We start from the raw sequence: 17,850 nt of genomic DNA on the forward strand, positions 1-17,850 counted from the left end.
TCCAGACCTGTTCAGCTTTTTCCTTGTACGAGGTGCCCTAGTCGTCGGTGATGATGCCAATCGGTGGACCGCCTAGGACATCGCCTAACTCGCCTATTGTCTTTTCGTACACACTCGCAACCCCGCGCTCTTCCCAGTCGTCATCTTCCTCATCGTCGTCATTGTCCTCGAAGCCTTCAAAGGTCACAGTGCCTTGACGTCCACCTGCCTCTGCCTCTCCTTCCGTATCCGTGTCCATGGCCTCACCTACATCATCCTCGTCACCGATCACGCTGTCTCCGCTCATTACACGGGCGACCGTGAGCCTGGTCCGGTCTACAATGCCCTTCAAGCGAACTTTGTCTGTTGTGGTGACTGTACGACCATTCTCAAACCCAGGTAAGAACTCTCCGGTCGCAGTATCGTGCCCAGTAAGTAGGGAGGAGAAGGCGTAGTCGAGTTTCGAGAGCAGGCGGAAAGTAGCCTGAGCGGAACGCGTTGAGGAACTGAACAGCGGGAGGAAGTCGGCGGTGAGAGCGGCAAGGTTGCGCAGATAGGGAATCTGGAGGTTTGCTATGCACGTTAGCTACATTCGACCATGGAGCGAGGGAGGAAGGGCATACGTGATCCAGAGACCCAGACAACATCTACCAGGCCATCGAGGTCTCTTGCGACCTCCCAGAACGCCTTGTATCCTTCCTCGCCCGGCGCAGGCTCAAGCTTTCGATTCGTCATACGGTTGTCCACTCGCTTCTGGATGCTGTTGACGCCATGATCGAGGTAGCGTATCAGATCAGATTCCCTTGGGCCGCCGGGCTTCAGCGGGTGTTTGCGTGCTTGTGGGAGGGGCGACGCGTGCTGTGACGCTGGTGGAGTAGGAATCTCGGCCATACCGATACCGCAGTGCCTTTGGTCTGAACAGGTCTGCAGCCTACATCAACATGAAAACATGCAAAGTAGGTGACCTAACGTCAATGTAGGCTCCAGACTTGTTCAGCTTTTTCCTTGTATGAGGTGTATCTGCTAGCCGCATAATAGAATGTCGCACTGGTAGAAGCTGCGCATACCTGAGCGTGGAGCTCGCGACGACGAGATGACGTTCGCGGAAGGTTCCTCCGCCATCCCAGCCCGGGCCCTCCAGGGCTGGATCATCCCGCAACACCATCGACAACAGTGCATCACCCAGCTATCACCAGAGCTCCGAAACCGCATGCACTTATGCTATTGCTTACCCACCAAACTGTTAGTAAGCTTTCCTGGTCATCATTTATTCCTATCACCGGAGAACCTGCAGTAGCTTAGGCAACGCCATCAACAGTCACTCTCTCTGCTTTTCCAACGGACAGAGGATACGTTTCCGCCAGGAATGCGATACGACGGAAAACTTGCATGCTTCGGAATAGCATGCCATCGGAGTTCAGCTGCTATGCCGTGCATCTCACAGCAAAGTAAGCCGCTACCGCCATCGGCCCGTCCTGAGTGGCCAGGAGCAAGACAAGGTCGCTGATTAATCACCGGCACGCCCTTCTCCAACGCGTGCGCGTGCGCGTGCGCCTTACATGCAAGTTTCACACGTTCGCGACGCCGATATGCATACCTAATTAAGCCGCCAACAGTCAACCATGTAATATACTGCCACAGGGGTATGATGGTCCACCAGGTGCCGCCCCTTTTCTAGAAGTCTTCTTAGCTGCAAGAAAGGGAAAATTTGCTAACAAACGCAACTTCGGAGAGCCCCGATCGTTGGACGAGGTTGAAACGCGACGTTTATTGACTCTACCACTTAACGGCATAACGTTGAAAATTTGCAATGAAGCCTATGACAAAAGGTATCCACCTGCCGTGTACTCTGAGCGCGAGTAGTCAGGAACGTGTCGCGCTTGTTCAACTTTTGTGGCATGAGATCCTGTAAGGCTGGCTTGAGGCACATAACTGACCGCCAGAGTACCGCTATGGTTGGTGGGTGCGCCGCAAGCTAGCACGATCGCGACGGGCAAGATCACAGAACCTGAGAAAAGCACATTCGAGACCGTTTGACTTGTGGAGACGTCCTGATGTCGTCCAGTACTCAGCTTTGCGGAAATGTAGAGACAGGCACCTGTATGGGCTTAGCGCACAACGCTATTGGAGTAAAGGGCGTGGTTTGTGATGGATGCAGGATGACTCCCCCGCGTATCCGACGGCAAAGCAAGCCCATCGCTCAGCGCATCATCCATCTGCAGCCTGCAACCTTCTCGTCACCTACCAGCCCTAGTTTTGTGCCGCTTGCAAATGACTCAACCCAGGGCGTGCCTGAGTGCCATGTATAAGACAACCTTAAGGCCCACTTGTTTGCAGTGCAGTCCTGGAGCAGACGTCTTATCTTCACTCGCCACCTGCTAGTCTGATCTCTGCCTATCCGCACTACCCCAGCTGCCCAGCTCTCAGCTTCTCCGCATTCGAGACGTCTTATCTGGGCAGGATTGTTCCCCGCTTTCTTGTGCGACCTTGCCTTGGCTATTGCGACTAGCAAGCTGACCTTAAGGCACGCGACAGCATCGACATGTCTTCTTCATCGAACGCATCAGTGTTTGCGCCACCAGACAGGATGCAGGCACTGGGCAATCAAATCGGCTACAAGGTCCGCAATATCTCGCATCATGGCCAGCCTACCATCGCGATCGATCTCAACGACAGCAATGGCTACTGCCACAAGTTCATCACAAGCTATTCTTCCATGGATACCATCGAAGGCACAGTCACCGTCACTGCACCTCACGACACTCGTTTTGAGGATATCGACATCGCATTCACTGGTAAGCTTAGATCATACACGAACTTAGCAATCATCGTATCTGACACAACACAGGTACAAGCCAGGTATATGTGGACAGGATGACGACTACACCAACTATGACAGGACGAACAGAGGCAAAGCACCGGTTTTTGACTCTTAGACAGCCAATAGACCAATCAAACTTCCCCTCCCCAAGAATCTTTGAAGCTGGAAGACCCTACAAGTTTCCCTTCACATTTACCATCCCTTCGCAACTACTACCAAAAGCCTGCTCGCATACAGTAGTCTCGGACCACATACGCGACGTACATCTCACACTACCACCCAGCATTGGCGATCCCGATCTTGCTGGTTTTGGCAGTACACTGCTTGATGACCTTGCACCGGAGATGTCAAAGATTACCTACGGAATCCAAGTCAAAATCGCGCACATTCGCGGATCAGAAGGCATCTCGGTGCTCGCTGACAAGCTAAAGAAAGTGCGTGTGAAGCCCGCCTTTCAAGAGCAGCCCCCACTGAACATTGATCACAACGACGAGTACCGATCGCGACAGGAGAAGACAGTCAAGAAGGGTTTGTTCAAGGGAAAGCTCGGGACATTGTCTGCAAAGACCGTTCAACCGCCACCTCTTATCATTCCGGGCGCAAGATCAACCGAGGGAAGGTTGATTACTACCATGGCCAAGTTAGTTCTCCGCTTTGATCCCACAGAGGAGACCAGCGCACCACCAAAACTCGGTTCATTGGGAACAAAGTTGAAGGTCGTGACCTACTACGCCTCAGCTCCTAGGCAGAATCTGCCGACGCGGGCAACGCTCGGGTTCGATTTATCGCAAGGCCTATACTCCGAGTACGTGCCGCTGTCCAATCTTTGCATTGCCTCCGCCCAGTGGGAAAAGCACGATGCGGCACAAAACCCTAGTCCAGAAAGTCTGGTTCGACGCGACTCTGGTATTAGCGATTGCTCAACTCTGAGCGAAGCGGAGAAGGCCTTTGCGATTGGCATACTACCTGCCTCCAAGGATTACAAGCAAGGTGCCTTCTACACAGCTCAGATATTGGTGCCAATCACCCTTCCCATGACACAAAACTTCATACCGACCTTTCATTCCTGCCTTATCTCACGAACATACACCCTCGCAATGCAGTTCTCCACCCACGGAAGCTCCAGTATACATCTCAAGGTCCCGATCCAGATCTGCGCCGAAGGCAGTGATACTGGCATTGAGAATGCTAGGGCGAGGAGCGTCGAGGAGACGGCATTCAGAGCAGCCTCTGATGTCTTTGCACCACGCAGTGTCGCACCTCCAAGCCCAGAGACGGTTCGCAGCGCGAGTGTTGGTACGCGGGAAGAGATGCCGCCTGGCTATTCGGCTTTTGCGCCGCCGAGCACGAGGTACAGCGTGAGCCATTCTATCGTGACCTGAAGACGTTCCAAGTTGTTACGGCAGGACCAGTGACGACAACAAGGAAATCTTGTTGCGCAACAAACTGACGATCATTGAGACATGGGTCTCATGGAGAAAGATCTTGTTTTGGGGCGTTTTGGTATGGAATAGTTGCTGGGTTTTCATTCATCGGGCCGCGGCTCATGCTGTATTTGAGTCGCCTGTTTTAATTATTAGATCGCGCACCAGATACCCATCACATAGAGTAATGAACTTAATTTACCTTTGTCTCACTGTTCGTTGCATCATCATCTGCTCGCCCCATTTCCTGAGATGGTGTCATGGTGGCTTGGCATGTCCGTGCTGGTCCCGCGCAGATTCCCAATCGTTCCATCTCGTGGCACCACATCAGCACACCATCCCGCACAAGCATCGCTTTTCATCAAACCAACGTGAAGAAACAATGGCCGAGCACCCTTCTTTCACATTGGCAGGCTTGTGTAAGTGCCCCGACAGCATCTGCGTGTCTGTAGGCATTAGAGCTGACTGAGAAATGATGTGCAGTGGCTGTCGGAGGAACTGCGGGCTATCTCCGAACAAGATCAACACCAAGCCTTGTCGCTGGACTTGGATTGGGTGCTTCGTATGCTCTTGCTGGTGAGTTCTTTAACTTGTTTTCACTTGTTCCTGGCTGCATTGAAGGATTCCAGCTGCCTGTGGTGGCTTCAGCTAACCTGTGACTAAAGGCTACCGTATCAAGCAGAACCAGGACTACGGCACTGAGCTTGCGCTTGGCAACAGCATCATGTTAATGGGCTCTGCGATACCGCGCATCATGAAGACCGGTGGACGCGCGCCTGTGCCGATTGCGCTGGGTGTGACTGGTGCGCTCGCGACTTACTACTACCAGAAGAAGGTGCGCGAGTTCAGGTATGGTGTTTAAGAAGCGTTCAGGCTCTTTGAAAAGAGCAATGTCATAAACGGCCATGATGCCCTGTACAACTACTAAGGGTGGGTTATTCCCTACCCTGCTCTACTCTTGAGTACCAAATCCCCACTCCCTTCATCTTCTACCGAGTATACCCTTTTCCGCGCCGTTTCTTCGTCTCCGATGCCTTCAAGCTTCGGGCTTCGCTGTGCAATCATCATCATACCATCAAGCTGTACCCACGGACCCGGGGCCATCCAGTACCGTAGGTTTTGATAAATGCCAAAGCAAGACGATAACAGCACAGTTGCGAGGACAGCAATGGCTATCCACTCCCAGCCCAGACGCGGACTGGATCCGTACAGTTGCCACTGAATGGGATAGGATACAATCCTGTCTTCTGATCGAGAAGGCAGAGACGACGGAAGAGAAGACCAGTACTTGTTGCTCGTGCTGAGGATGTTCTGCAATAGGATCCCCATAACGATCGACAGGCCAATGGCGTCAGAGTCCACATGTGGATCAATTGCCTGAAGATTGCGACTCATCAATAGGAATTGCGGCAGCAATCTCGTCGACGAAACCAATAGCTCAAGCCTCGACATGACGTCCCGTGCCTGCATCCCTACTCCATTGGCAACATCAAAGTCGCTTGCATTTGCGCGGTCGTAAACGATTCTCTGGTTCAATTCAGCACCGTAATGATTGAAGCTAATATCGGGGCTTTCCCTGTCCACGATCCACACATTGACCGCGTATGATCCCTGTCGGAACAAGCTGGAACAAATGGCGCCAGCAAAGCCTAGGGCTGGGACGGGTCCAAAGTCGGTTATGATCATCGCTTCAGACGATTCGTTTCTAGCTGGCGGGCGGACAATAATCGACGCCCCCGCGGCCAAGGACTCCACTGGCGTGCAGACAGTGTTCAACACCGGTAGTATGAGAGTCAAATTACCGGTCCAACCGATGGATGAAGACGTTGGTTGATGGTTCGCCTCCTTGAGCCAGTTGTAGACACTGGTTACTTGCCCATCATCTGCGGAGGCCGTCTCGACTGACCCGTTTGATAGGCCAAAATCGGTATTCAGTGCAGTCCAGCGCTTCCATGGATCTCCGTCCAGCCGGTAGTTATACACATGTCTCCAGCCTTTTTGCGTTTCCTTTACCGTGGACACAACATGCGTTAAGCCGGTGAACGCGAGAGAAGCGGACATGCCGAGCGCCCAGTCCCATGGAGGGTAGCCTTCTCCTCCAATGTTGGACTGGCCGACACCGAGCAGTGATACTTTAGGATGCTCTATCCTCATTGTCTTCCGGTCATGTGCTGTCGTTTCCCAACCGTTCTGGTAGTTAGGATACCAACGCTTCTTCGGTATAGCCACAGTGTTCACGGCCAAGCCTTGCAACATAACCGAGACAGACACGCAGAGACAAAGCAAACAGCGCGCGACGCTTCTCCAACTAAAGCTCGACCTTCGCCACCTCTTGGCAAAGCTGCTAACAGTCATCCACGGCTTCGTCAACTCCTCTTTCAAACCAAAGTCGCTGTGCTTCACGCCACGTCTATCACCCACTACTGTAGTCTGTGCCATCCAGATTGTGATAAGAAACGAAGCCATGTATTCCAAGGAGCTCACCAAGAGGACATCGAGGCTTTTGTTAAAGAAACCAAGAAAGGCTAGCTTGAGATCCGCATCCACTTCTTCACCGAACACACGGCTCAGGCCTATGGAGATGTATGTGCGCAGCGCTCCGAGTGAGACTCCGGTAATTATAATTCCAATGGAAGCTATGCGAATGGCTAGCATCCAGTAGTCGGCAAACTTCAGGCCCGGCCGGGTTTCCATAGCTGGACGATCTCTGATCTTGGCGTATATCTTCTTGGCGACTACCACGACTCTTTCTCTGATGGCATTGTCAGTTTGAACTAGATGTAGCTGCTAGACTATTACTTCAGGGCTATCAACATCGCTCTGTAGCCGCGCATCCTGCTGGACAAACTCTTTGTCGGGACCTTGGGAGTCATGTTTTCGGTTTGTACACAAAGAGAGTTTGGTCGCTAAGCGTCAGTTGCGAGGCTGTTGGTTTTACAGGGCTTCCAACAGAATACCAGAGGTTTAAGGGCCGCTATATCTTTCATGGTAAGCATGCAAGGCTGAAAGTGTGTCGAGGCTGAGAGACCTGCATACAGCGTGATGGCTGCATGCATGACAGCCACAATCTGCACGATTGTGCTTATCTATGCGACAAGACATGCGTGAATTCCACGAACCACACCCTAGAGAGAGGTAAAAGCCCATTTTCTCCGCCGTTGACAAGGATTGAGTTGAAGAATACAAACCACATATAGGTACAAAAGTAACGCATCGTCCAACCCCGTGGATACTGCAACATACGACTATGACTCTTGCTCAAAATCCTCGCGGACGCGCACGTGGCGGACGAGGCGGACGAGGCGATATAGGCGGAGCTGGGATAGGATGCGGGGCTCCTAACATCGCGAACGCACCTACGGGGCCAGCCAGCATGCGTCAGGCGGGACAGCAGTACGGTTCGGGAGCACCACCAGTGGCGCCACGTGGTGGACATCCAGGAGGGGGATTCCGAGGGGCGCATGAACATGGACATGGCCACGGGCATGGATCGAGCGGAGGAGATGGTGAGCGAACCGGTCCTGCTAACGAGCTCAGCAAGAAGGCAACGATAGCCTTGGATATAAAGAGGTTCTTCCAACCCTGGGGAGCGTTCAGTGACCAGGCTACCTTGGAGGGGTACGGCGTCAGGAAGAGGTACCCCAAGTGCATGCGGTGTGGGGCGGTCAAGCTCAAGGTAAGTTGCGGCCGTACAGAATACATGTGTGACATACACTGACTTCGCATTTTTGTAGGACCATCCCGACTTCAAGGACTGCATGGGAAGGTGCGATTGCTGCGGCAGCTCGATGGCCCACATCGGCGAAATGTGCTCCCAAACCTGGGCCAGCATGAAGTGGCATATGGAGCACAACGGCTGGCTCCCTGACGACGTGCAGTTTCGTCCCACGCCTGAGCAGTGTGCGGAGTTTGCGAAGGTCGACCCATACTTTGGGAGGATTGTCCCGCTTCAAGAGATAATCCAGGCACCGGCGGGGTAGGGCACGAAGCGAAAGGCTGACGACCGTGACGATGAGGTGGAGAAGGCTGCTGCGGCGAGGAGGGATGAGGTGCGAGTGCAGCAGCTCAAGAGGTTGCAGGCTGCAGCGGACGGGCTCACGAGAGCGCTTAACCCACAGAAGATAGCAACTCAGCAGGCTGAGGCGCTGGCATGGGAGCGCGGACGCACAAACGATCAGCAGAGTGAAGAGTTGGAGAACCTGCGGTTGGTGGTTACGAAGAAAGAGGCGGCGACCAAGCGGCCCCTTAAGACAAATCGTGAGCTCGTAGAAGAAATTCGGTCTGTCAAAGATGCCGAGAGCCGTCGCGAGGAGTCAAATCGACTCGCAATGGAGAAAATGCAGCGCGCATTGGACGGTTCGGTCCGTGAGGCGACTTCGCTGAAGTCCCAGCTCGCACACATGACAAGACGACACGAGCAGTAGGACCAGAAGATGCAGGCTCTTGGTCTGGGGGATGGAGATTTGATGGACTGGGACGACGGCTCGGTCTCAGGAACTACGGACGACTCGTCTGACGAGGACTCCAAGGAGGCCCCCAAGAAGGGCTCCGACCACGGCCAAGAGCATTTGTGAGGAGTAACGGATTTGTATCGTTGCATCCGAGGACATAGCGACGGTTCCAGGATTTGCTCTTGGGATTGTTTCGAGCATACTCTTAGTATCAGGACGCCGATCCTGATACCTATAGAAGCTCAAAATTAGCGAGCATCGGGTTTGAAGTCGATGCTGCCACCATCAAAGGGTGTGAAGATAGCGTTCTTGTCACCTCGCGATTTGAGTTGTTGGAGCTTAAGCTAGCCAACAACGAAGGAGGAATGACGTGGTTCGTGTTCATGTGAAAATGAGAGTTGCAGAATGAGTATGTAGTTGAATTACAGACATTTGTAATTATTAGCCCATAACATGATCCGTGATATGCCAAATCATCCCAATACATGCAAGCCAACTTCCGTTCTGTGACCTCTTTTTGAGTTCAGTCACCCCGTCTAGTATCCGTACAAGTTGACACGCTCATTTGTCGACGCCTTGAGCCTCTGGTTCTCCTTGATGAGCATCACGCGGATTGCCCAAGCACAAGCAATTGATAGCAGCGCGAAGCCAGCAGATGCACCGAATCCAATCCCGTATCGAGGCTTGTCGGTATCTGGCCAGAGGTAAGCACCATAGATGTATCCGATCTGTCCTCCGACGTTCGTCATCGCCAAGACGACAGCTTTCTTCTCTTTCGTCTGACTGAGGGTCGAAGATGCCCATCCAATGATGACAGAGTTGACGGAATACGCGCCGATAGGGAAGATGAAGCAGGCAACGTATCGACCCGCTGTGTTCATAGTACTGGCAGCGATGACGAATCCAACAATGGCGACTAGCAGTCCACCAGTGATATGCCATGTGCGCTCGTGCATGCGTCCCGAGCTCCAGCCTGTAGCGATACCTGCCGCGCCGGCAAGCAGGAAGGGAGGGCATGTCAATAGGAGAGTAATCGTTGTGTTAAAACCGAGGGTCTTGATGACACTACCACCATTGTCAGCGGACTTTTCCTGTTAGTATTCGAATGTACTTACGTTGGGAAGAAAGAGTTGAACGAGCAAGCGCTGAGATGGAAGTTCTGCATGAGACAGAACAACCACGTCCTCTTGTCGCGGCACGCCTGCCTCAGTCCCTCCATCATGCTGACGGGCTCAGTAGAGTCACCAACTCGGTCGCGCTCCATACGGGCATGAGCAAGCTCGCGCTCCCGTGGGTTGAGCCAGCTTGTGGTGAGTGGGGTGTTGGGAAGCATGAAGAAACCCCAGATGGCGACCAACGCGGTCACGGCTCCTTCGCTTTCGACAGATTAGCTTGAAGCTTTATTGAGTAGGACATGTTCGACTTACATAATAAAAAGCCAACGCCAACCAGAGAGACCTCGGGCGCCATCCAGTTGGAAGACGCCGGCCGCGATCAACCCGCTGAAGCCTGTAGCCAGGATCTGCGCGCAGTAGAGCAGTGCGATGCGTGTTGCCACCTCCTTCCTGGTGTAGAAGATCGACAGCATATAAGTGGCTCCGGGGTAGAAGGGCGCCTCGGTGATACCCAGGAAGAACCGACATGCGACCAGTCCGCCGAAGTTCTGAACGAGCGCTGTGCAAGCTGATACAATGGCCCAGACGAACATCCAACTGCTCATGTAGATACCGGGACGAATGCGTGTTATGAGCATGTTGCTCGGAATTTGCATCAGGACATATCCCACGAAAAGACTGCAGCAAGGTTAGCCTATTCATCAATATTGCTCATCGACTTCGAGCGAGTTTCAGATAATACTGACATGCTAACACAAGTGTTGAATTGGACGCCAGACATTCCCAAGTCATCTTCGAGATTGTTCAAGCGCGCTTGAGCGATGGCATTACGATCAACGTAGTTGAGGAAGTACATGACGCATAGTGTTGGCTACGATCACATTAGCAGCCTTCCCTACATCTGTATCCGCAATACGTACCATCAGTCTCCAGTCAATCTTCCTTACGAGGGCAATCTCTTCCGGGTCCGTCTTCGCCTCTGCGCCGGTGTAGTCCACAACACCAGCATGCTTATCTGGACCAAGCTCACTCTTGTCTTCCAAGTGCGCCACAATCGTGGGCTTCTCGTCCGTCGGCTCGACTACGGGTTGGCGTTTTGTATCCATTTTGGCTGGGTCTTTCGAGCTTGTTTCTCGAAAAGGTCAACAGGTAGAACGTGCCGGCATTCAGAGGGCATGTGCTTTGCTTTTGAATGCATAATGGCGGCATGGTATGTTCACACGCATGCTCCAATCTACTGCTTGGCGTGGTATTGGCACAGGATCTCACCAAGACTTTTCCCCGCACCGTGCTACAATATAGCAAACATGCGCGCTCCGCTTGTTCAGCCACTAAGCTTGGCCTGCAGATCTTATCGTAATATACACGCGAAATGCACACTATCCAAGACTTCTCGGTCGCATTTTTGACGCCGATCAGCAGATTCTGTGTGGGTTTCCTGGTTCTAGGTTTGCAAGCGGTGCCCTTTGGCTGGGAATCTGGGGAAGAACTGGAGCCGACAACGTGCTTTTTGTGGAGAGACAGCGAACTATTGGCGGCGTTGTTGTGCGCTGTCGCATAAGGTGTTCCGTTGGCGGCTGGCGGTAAGTTCTCCAGCTGCAAGGTCATACCGGTCGGAAGCGGTGCAACGGTTGGCGGACATCACGCGATCGCATGTCCCGGTGGTTCGCGCGACTTGCTTTTCTCACGTTGCAAAATACCTGAGCTCTGAATGCGCGCTATGTATGCGCAAATGTAGTATTCTGGCATATAGCCTATCAACCAACTGACCAATGTGCGTTACCTTACTCGTGTATATGGCCCTGTCTATCCAGGACTCTAGGGGTTTGTCCAATTACCCGGAGGTTGATAAGTCACCGTCACATTCCGCTCCTAACAAATACGGCCGAACTTATACTCCACCTGCCCATTCCTGATAGCCGGAAAGACGCCAGCGTCGATGAGTCGGAATGCGTCCCATTCAGCCGCACCCTCCGTCTTGAAGTTCCACCAGAACCAGCCCTGAGTCTTGCTCTCGAAGGCGGCGATCTGGGCTTCAATGTAACGTCGGCTGTCGTCCTTGTAGGAGGCTGACCACCGTGATAGGTCGTTTTGCCAATCGCAAGATCCAATCCTGGAGCTGCCTGGGAGGGTTCCATCGTAGCGGGCGCCACGGTCGAAGCCGTTGAGGTATTTCGCGCAATCCCTAGTAGGCGTTAGTAGACGTCTAATTATCTGTAAAAATGCGGACTGCTCACGTCATAGCCGATGTCCACTCGCCAACAAAAGTCCATTTGTCCGCACCGTTGATAGTCTCCGAGTTGCTGCAAGCGTAGCGGGCGTGGTCCATAGGTGACATGCGGAGGAGATTGCTGTCAAACACTTGATATTCGTGGTGGTCAACCGCGACGTTTACCGCGTTCGCATCCGAAGGAGTGAGGAAACCATTCCACGTGTTCGGAGGCTTGAATCCGTCGTGAATGATCACTGGGGTGTCGGAAACCTCACGAACCTGACCGTATCCATCGCGATAGAATTGCCTGGTCACGTCTTCGCTGATGCCAGTGTACAACGCGGGCTCGTTGAGTAGTTGAATACCGACGACGACGTCCTGGTACTCTGTCCGTGCATACTTTTGCGAGATTGTCCGGAGAACTTGGACAGTCTGCTTTACAGTGTCGCCGCGTTGCCATCCAGGGTAGTCCATTCGTTGGCCGGAGTTGTCGAATCCATTTTGAGAACCCGGTGCACCATGGAGGTCAATAATGACCTTCAGCCCTAGACTCCGTGACCAGTCGATGGCAGCGTCGATGTAGACACTCGCACCGCTGACATAAGGTGTACCAAAAGTGTCATATGCCCAGAACCCGATGGGAATACGAACGACATTGAAGCCTGACTGCTTGATCTTGTTGAAGTCGTGCCATGATACGAACGAGTCCCAGTGCTTGCGGAGGATGCTGCCCGCCGCATCTCTACCAAGCTTCTCGCCCAATGTGTACTCATCAACGATGTCCCTCTGCGGACGGCCTTGGTTCGCACCATCAAAGATAGAAGGGGTAATCCAACTGCGTAGAGATGATCAGCAACGCAACTGGTTGGTGATTGGTGGCGAGGATGCTCGGGAATACGTACGGTTCCAAGACCAACCATCCACCGATGTTAACACCACGAATCTTCTCAGAGCCCCAGTTGAAGGCAACCCCGCGCTTCTCTCTGTGGATGGGTCAGCGGTTGCGTCAGACGTGTATTGTGATGGAAGGAGTGTCGAAGTTGGAAGCGGCTGCTTTTCGCCGGAGAAGGAAAGACGCTTTCTTCTGCATCGTGCGCGTGACTTACGTTGGAGCTGCAACGGCGGCGGCGCATAGGGATAACGCAGCAAGTGCACGACCGACAATCATGTTGTCGAGTAGTAGTGTTGAAAATCAAGGGTAGAAGTACAGACGCTGAAGATGTGGTGACACTCAATCCAAATAAGATGTGATGGTATGTCTGTAGATGGGTACCAAGTCACTGCATTTAACAAGTTGCCGAGCAGACACTGTGGATGCGGCCAAGGTGGAGTTTGCGCGGTTTCCTTGGAGGCAGCAAACTGGATGGAGTCGTGACTGCTATGTTATGGCCATGTGACGGATGTCCTCTAGTCCGAACTGGGCATCTAAGTTGGCAAGCCCACGGGTGTCCTGGGTTATGATTGGTGTTCGACCCTTCGATCTAACTAAAAAGGTAATCTGGGGGATTGTAGTGAACGTCTTCCCACGGAGATCCGGATCGGGATAGAGAGCTACATGGATGACGACACGGTCAGGAGGTGGGTTTGCTCAGCACGCCGAGGCGCATGTGACGCGTTCACACGAATGAAAGACTTACATCGTACTCAGATTTTGGTAGCGATGAGCATTCTAAACTAGACTTCTTGTAGTGCATACTCACACATGAGATGTGACTGCCGTGGAGGAGCCTGGAGTAGAAAAATTTGCCGTGGAGTGATCATCAGCCATGGTCAAATTTGCAGCGGTGTAGGTAGTTGCTTGAGTCTGAAACACCTGATCAACTTGGTCCCCTTCTTAACGCACCAAGCGGCTTGTCGGCTGCGAGCCTAAAGCGTTCGGAGTAAAGTTAGTACCGTACGTTAGTACCTAGAGAGGCTGTTCCTGACGATCTTGGAAGCTAAGATGCGTGGCATGGACCATCTGACCCCGGATCTGCAAACTAATCTTTGGGCAGCCTATTGCATCGTCGAAGAGAGATCGCAGTATGCTCGCCTATCTCCATGCGTTGTTCCAGGCCGTCAGAGGAAACCTGTTGTCAAGCGGGGGTGCGGTATTTCCTCCGCGCCTCCTATGTCTTCTTTCCGGTGCATGACGTAGTTATGGCATTGTCTAAGGCACTCATTAGTGTTCTGACACCAATGAACTCTGTTGCTGCAACTGCACTGGTGGTGCAAACCTTGAGAAGAGAGTTGCAAAAGGGGTTCGATTGCCCGCAGCACGCATCTCCCGGGTGAAGCAACGATTGGACCTGGACGTGCAACGATTGATCGGGGTGAGCGCAGGAGATGAGTAAGGAGCAAATGCCATCGCCACACAGGGATGAATAGGACCCTGTTTAGGACGCCCAATAAGAAGTTGACAGTAAGATGCCGATGTAGCGATACAAGCGGTGGCGAGCAGAGATGGACGTGTGGTGTGAAGGACAAGGAGAGTGCGATCAAGGTGTGGCGTGGCGCCTCCCGGGCAGTTACAGGGTCCAGATGTCGGGCAAGAACGGCAAGTGGGGACGAAGCCGAGGCAATGACGCCATGTATCACGACTCACAACACGCACAGTGCAACCGACTAGATGACTTTGTATGCAGCCGATGTTCGGAGAGACTATCCTATCGATCGTGTTTAGTTCTTGGCTAGCACCCATCCGCCCAGCCAGAGAAAACCCGGTACTGCAGTGACAGCAGACAGCGCGCCCAAGACAGCCGCCATAGTTCCCCAGCCGCTATCCTCCGCGAGAAAGCCGGCCAACAAAGGGCCCGCCATGCAGCCGGCAGCGAACGCGCAATTGTACAGTGCGTAGGCCTGCGCAAACGCACCGCCTTTGCCGAATCCCGCGCGTCCATTTGCGATCATCTTCCTTTCCTTGGCCTCAGCGACAGCCGATACCTCTGCCATGACTGGCGCGAAGGTCATGCCCACAAAGAGCCCCGTGACCGCCAGTAACGCGCAAAGCAACACCTTGTCCTTCATAGTGTTCTCGTCGATAAATCGGAGGCAGACGAGAGGAGGGCAACCGCACAGAAAGCCGACGACAACCACGTAACGCCCTCCATATCTGTCACTCAGCCAACCCCACAGCGGCGAGAGGAGACTCGGAATGACTATCGGAAGGAAAAGAAGCGCAGCGCCTGTCGAGGACCAGTTGAATGTGTTGGCGGCATGGATGGCGAGAACAGAGTCGAAGGCCGTCAGCAATATTGCTTGAATGAGAGCACAGAACAGCGAGGCAAGCAGGCGTCGGGAGTACAGAAGTGAAAGTACTGGAGGGAGGCGATCGCGCACACGTTGCCGATGCGGACTCTCCTGTTGCGCTTCAGCAGACCCGGTGTCTTGCTGAGTTATCGTCTTGTGAGGAACTAAGCTGTCGTTTCGACTTGCGAGGACGGCAAAGGCTGTCTCTTTCCCCTCTGAGCATGCGTCTTTCTCGACAGACGAGCCTCCCATAGCCGTTGCGTCCCATCTCGCAGCCACCTTCTTCTCCACGAGCAACACTCTGAGGATCACATCCAGGCCGATTAATGCATAGCACATGCCAAAGACGGCATTATAACCAGCCTTGTCGTAGACTATGCCACCGAGTAAGGGCGATATGAGCATCCCAATCGACACGCCTATGGTCAGCCACCCAGTGGCGGTCGCGAGTCGCTCCTGCGGCACCGTATCCGCCAACAAGGCCAGGCCAACGACCCATACCACAGCTGCCGAAGCCCCCTGTAGGAGCCTTCCGACAATGAAAGCCCCAGTTGAGTTGCCAAGGTTCATCAGGAGTGTAGCTCCTAAGAGAACAAACAAGCCCAGAAGAAGCGGAAAGCGACGCGTCGACCCGCGGTCCGCAAGCCATCCGCATATGGGCGAGAATGCAAGAAGAGCGGCGCCATATACGGCAACCAGCACCGAGACCCAGTATTGAACTTGGTCCTCCTCAATATGACTACGCGAACGTATTGCGAATGGGATGACGGGTACAATGACACCATACAGAAACATGTCCTTCTTGAATCAGCTCCTGTTTTGCACCTAGCTACAACTGGATTGAACACTTACTGTAAAGACAGCCAAAGACACAGTTCCGATGATGAAAGCGTCCGAGCTTCTAGCCTTGAGCATAAACGGCGGCTTGGATCCATGCTGCGGCGATGATGAAAGCCATGAGAACTTCGACATGCTGTTGTTTGTTGCCATTTCCCGAGGTGCCGCAGAACCTATTTGTATGCCAATCTCGCGATGAGAGCTCGGAGTAGTACCACGGTTCTCATGCGGCCCCTCATCCATACGATCGTCCATGGATGCGAACATTGCGCTACGACGATCACATCCACATCACGCAAATCCGTCTTCTCGGCTCCATCACTGACTATCAGCAGTACATCTTGCCGAGATACAGAAAACGCAGGTTGATGATGGACAATGCGATGCAATATTCGTAGCGCGAGTTCTAGTACTCATGCAACGGTCTGAAGGATGCTCTCTTCGTGGCGTGATCGCTGCCTCGTTTTTGCCGCGGCATTAACTAGTGTCATTTCCCGCACCAGACCCACTCACACAGACCTCTTTTCGACAAGCAGAACTTCAACTGTCTCATCGACCATCTCGTATCATTGGATTGCACTACAAGCCGGCCATTACTTCTTCGCGAGCGCGTAATGTCCGGCCATACGTCGAGCCTCGTGGCAGCCTTCGAAGGTTCCAAGGTTGGAAGACCTACATCGCGCCACGTGCCTAAGCTGTGCGGAAAAAACATCATGCCGGTGGGGAGAACAGACTGCGCGACGATTCGTTCCGAACCAACCTGCGAATGACCGCGATGCTTTTGCTGGTAGAGTACCGGCTCAACATTGGGCGCATGTAGGTAACCTTGGTCAATTAATTCGACTGTTCGGCGAGGCAAGCGCATGTACGTCGGTCGTATTGCGCAGCTGGGAACGCGTGGCATACCTGTTGTGATACAAATGACGAGTCCATGTATTCATGATACATGGTGATTAGGCTCTCAGCATATGCGCTGCATGAGCTTGAACGTCGTCAGCATACTGGGCTAAACGTACTGCGACACATCTCCCTCAGCCCCGCCAAGTGGGTATCTCTTGCCATTATATACCAATTCCCTACACTCGGCTCTGCCGGCACATTGAACCTCATGAAATCATCTATGACATCACCGTCAGTCTGTTTCTTTGCTTCTTTCTGATCTCCTATCTGTACTACCATCACTAGGTTCCGATCTTCCCGCCAACAGTCTTGCTTCTTTCACCGGCACATCTTGAGAGCACATACTTTGGCCTTATGGGCTGTACGTGTTTTCCAAACGGACATTCTGTGAACTTTGAGCAGGAGGTGCAACCGGACATAATGCCATCACGATGACTACAAGGCTGCATTTCGCCCAACGCTGGTCACACCTCGGAGTCGCTAGTTCAGTACTTGTATTCTTTGCTTAGCTGCCTCATACAATCGGATGTTTTCAGAAAGGAACAAGGAAAGTGGCGCTCAGTAGTTGGGCGGTTTCGTCTAGTCACTACCAACTTCACTTCCTACCACATCCATCAGTGCGTCACATTAGTACGCCATCTCATGTATGCTTCGGGATCATGCGCCCATCGCATTCATGCGAGAAGACTAAACGGTGATCTCCACGAAATACGATTAAGAAAAAAGCTAATAAAGCTACATTGCCTTGAGACTTCACAATGTCTCGTTCCTTCAGCAAAGTCGATTTTAGCGCATATGTTCAATTTTCTCTTCGTATGAGGTGCGCCTCTGCAAAGCTGGCAAACTCGATTACTGATGGACGCAAGCTTCCATCCGTTTTGGC

At 52.9% G+C, this 17,850-nt stretch overlaps 7 protein-coding genes across 7 annotated transcripts; 3 read left to right on the forward strand and 4 right to left on the reverse strand.

Annotated features, from left to right (window-relative positions):
- Positions 1 to 37: 37 nt before the first annotated feature.
- BKA58DRAFT_398661 (uncharacterized protein) lies at positions 38 to 870 on the reverse strand (the record flags this gene model as incomplete). Its single annotated transcript, XM_046171499.1, has 2 exons — positions 38 to 552; positions 603 to 870. The coding sequence occupies 2 exons, from the start codon at positions 868 to 870 to the stop codon at positions 38 to 40; spliced, it is 783 nt and encodes a 260-aa protein (XP_046029467.1).
- A 1,535-nt stretch (positions 871 to 2,405) lies between these two features.
- BKA58DRAFT_99247 (uncharacterized protein) lies at positions 2,406 to 4,333 on the forward strand. The gene is made up of 2 exons (XM_046176352.1): positions 2,406 to 2,774; positions 2,828 to 4,333. Exons 1-2 carry the CDS (start codon positions 2,522 to 2,524, stop codon positions 4,180 to 4,182), a joined length of 1,608 nt encoding a protein of 535 aa, XP_046029468.1. The 5' UTR covers positions 2,406 to 2,521; the 3' UTR covers positions 4,183 to 4,333.
- Positions 4,334 to 4,343: 10 nt separating this feature from the next.
- On the forward strand, positions 4,344 to 5,525 carry BKA58DRAFT_377652 (transmembrane proteins 14C-domain-containing protein; the record flags this gene model as incomplete). The annotated part of the gene is made up of 4 exons (XM_046169635.1): positions 4,344 to 4,363; positions 4,426 to 4,643; positions 4,708 to 4,800; positions 4,890 to 5,525. The coding sequence occupies 4 exons, from the start codon at positions 4,347 to 4,349 to the stop codon at positions 5,084 to 5,086; spliced, it is 525 nt and encodes a 174-aa protein (XP_046029469.1). The 3' UTR covers positions 5,087 to 5,525.
- Positions 5,526 to 7,096: 1,571 nt separating this feature from the next.
- On the forward strand, positions 7,097 to 8,301 carry BKA58DRAFT_99360 (uncharacterized protein). The gene is made up of 3 exons (XM_046176353.1): positions 7,097 to 7,359; positions 7,422 to 7,900; positions 7,959 to 8,301. The coding sequence occupies exons 1-3, from the start codon at positions 7,275 to 7,277 to the stop codon at positions 8,202 to 8,204; spliced, it is 810 nt and encodes a 269-aa protein (XP_046029470.1). The 5' UTR covers positions 7,097 to 7,274; the 3' UTR covers positions 8,205 to 8,301.
- An 832-nt stretch (positions 8,302 to 9,133) lies between these two features.
- Positions 9,134 to 10,988, reverse strand: BKA58DRAFT_332736 (major facilitator superfamily domain-containing protein). Its single transcript, XM_046168189.1, has 5 exons — positions 10,711 to 10,988; positions 10,537 to 10,661; positions 10,103 to 10,468; positions 9,791 to 10,051; positions 9,134 to 9,740 (listed from the first exon to the last, which is right to left on the reverse strand). Exons 1-5 carry the CDS (start codon positions 10,894 to 10,896, stop codon positions 9,212 to 9,214), a joined length of 1,467 nt encoding a protein of 488 aa, XP_046029471.1. The 5' UTR covers positions 10,897 to 10,988; the 3' UTR covers positions 9,134 to 9,211.
- A 674-nt stretch (positions 10,989 to 11,662) lies between these two features.
- Positions 11,663 to 13,170, reverse strand: BKA58DRAFT_409079 (exo-1,3-beta-glucanase; the record flags this gene model as incomplete). The annotated part of the gene is made up of 4 exons (XM_046172123.1): positions 11,663 to 11,975; positions 12,028 to 12,837; positions 12,905 to 12,985; positions 13,109 to 13,170. 4 exons carry the CDS (start codon positions 13,168 to 13,170, stop codon positions 11,663 to 11,665), a joined length of 1,266 nt encoding a protein of 421 aa, XP_046029472.1.
- Positions 13,171 to 14,635: 1,465 nt separating this feature from the next.
- BKA58DRAFT_99371 (major facilitator superfamily domain-containing protein) lies at positions 14,636 to 16,444 on the reverse strand. The gene is made up of 2 exons (XM_046176354.1): positions 16,083 to 16,444; positions 14,636 to 16,028 (listed from the first exon to the last, which is right to left on the reverse strand). Exons 1-2 carry the CDS (start codon positions 16,332 to 16,334, stop codon positions 14,661 to 14,663), a joined length of 1,620 nt encoding a protein of 539 aa, XP_046029473.1. The 5' UTR covers positions 16,335 to 16,444; the 3' UTR covers positions 14,636 to 14,660.
- Between the last annotated feature and the right edge of the window lie 1,406 nt (positions 16,445 to 17,850).

This window comes from Alternaria rosae, assembly GCF_020736505.1.
Source record: "Alternaria rosae strain MPI-PUGE-AT-0040 chromosome Unknown BKA58scaffold_2, whole genome shotgun sequence".
Classification (NCBI taxonomy): Eukaryota; Fungi; Ascomycota; class Dothideomycetes; order Pleosporales; family Pleosporaceae; genus Alternaria; species Alternaria rosae.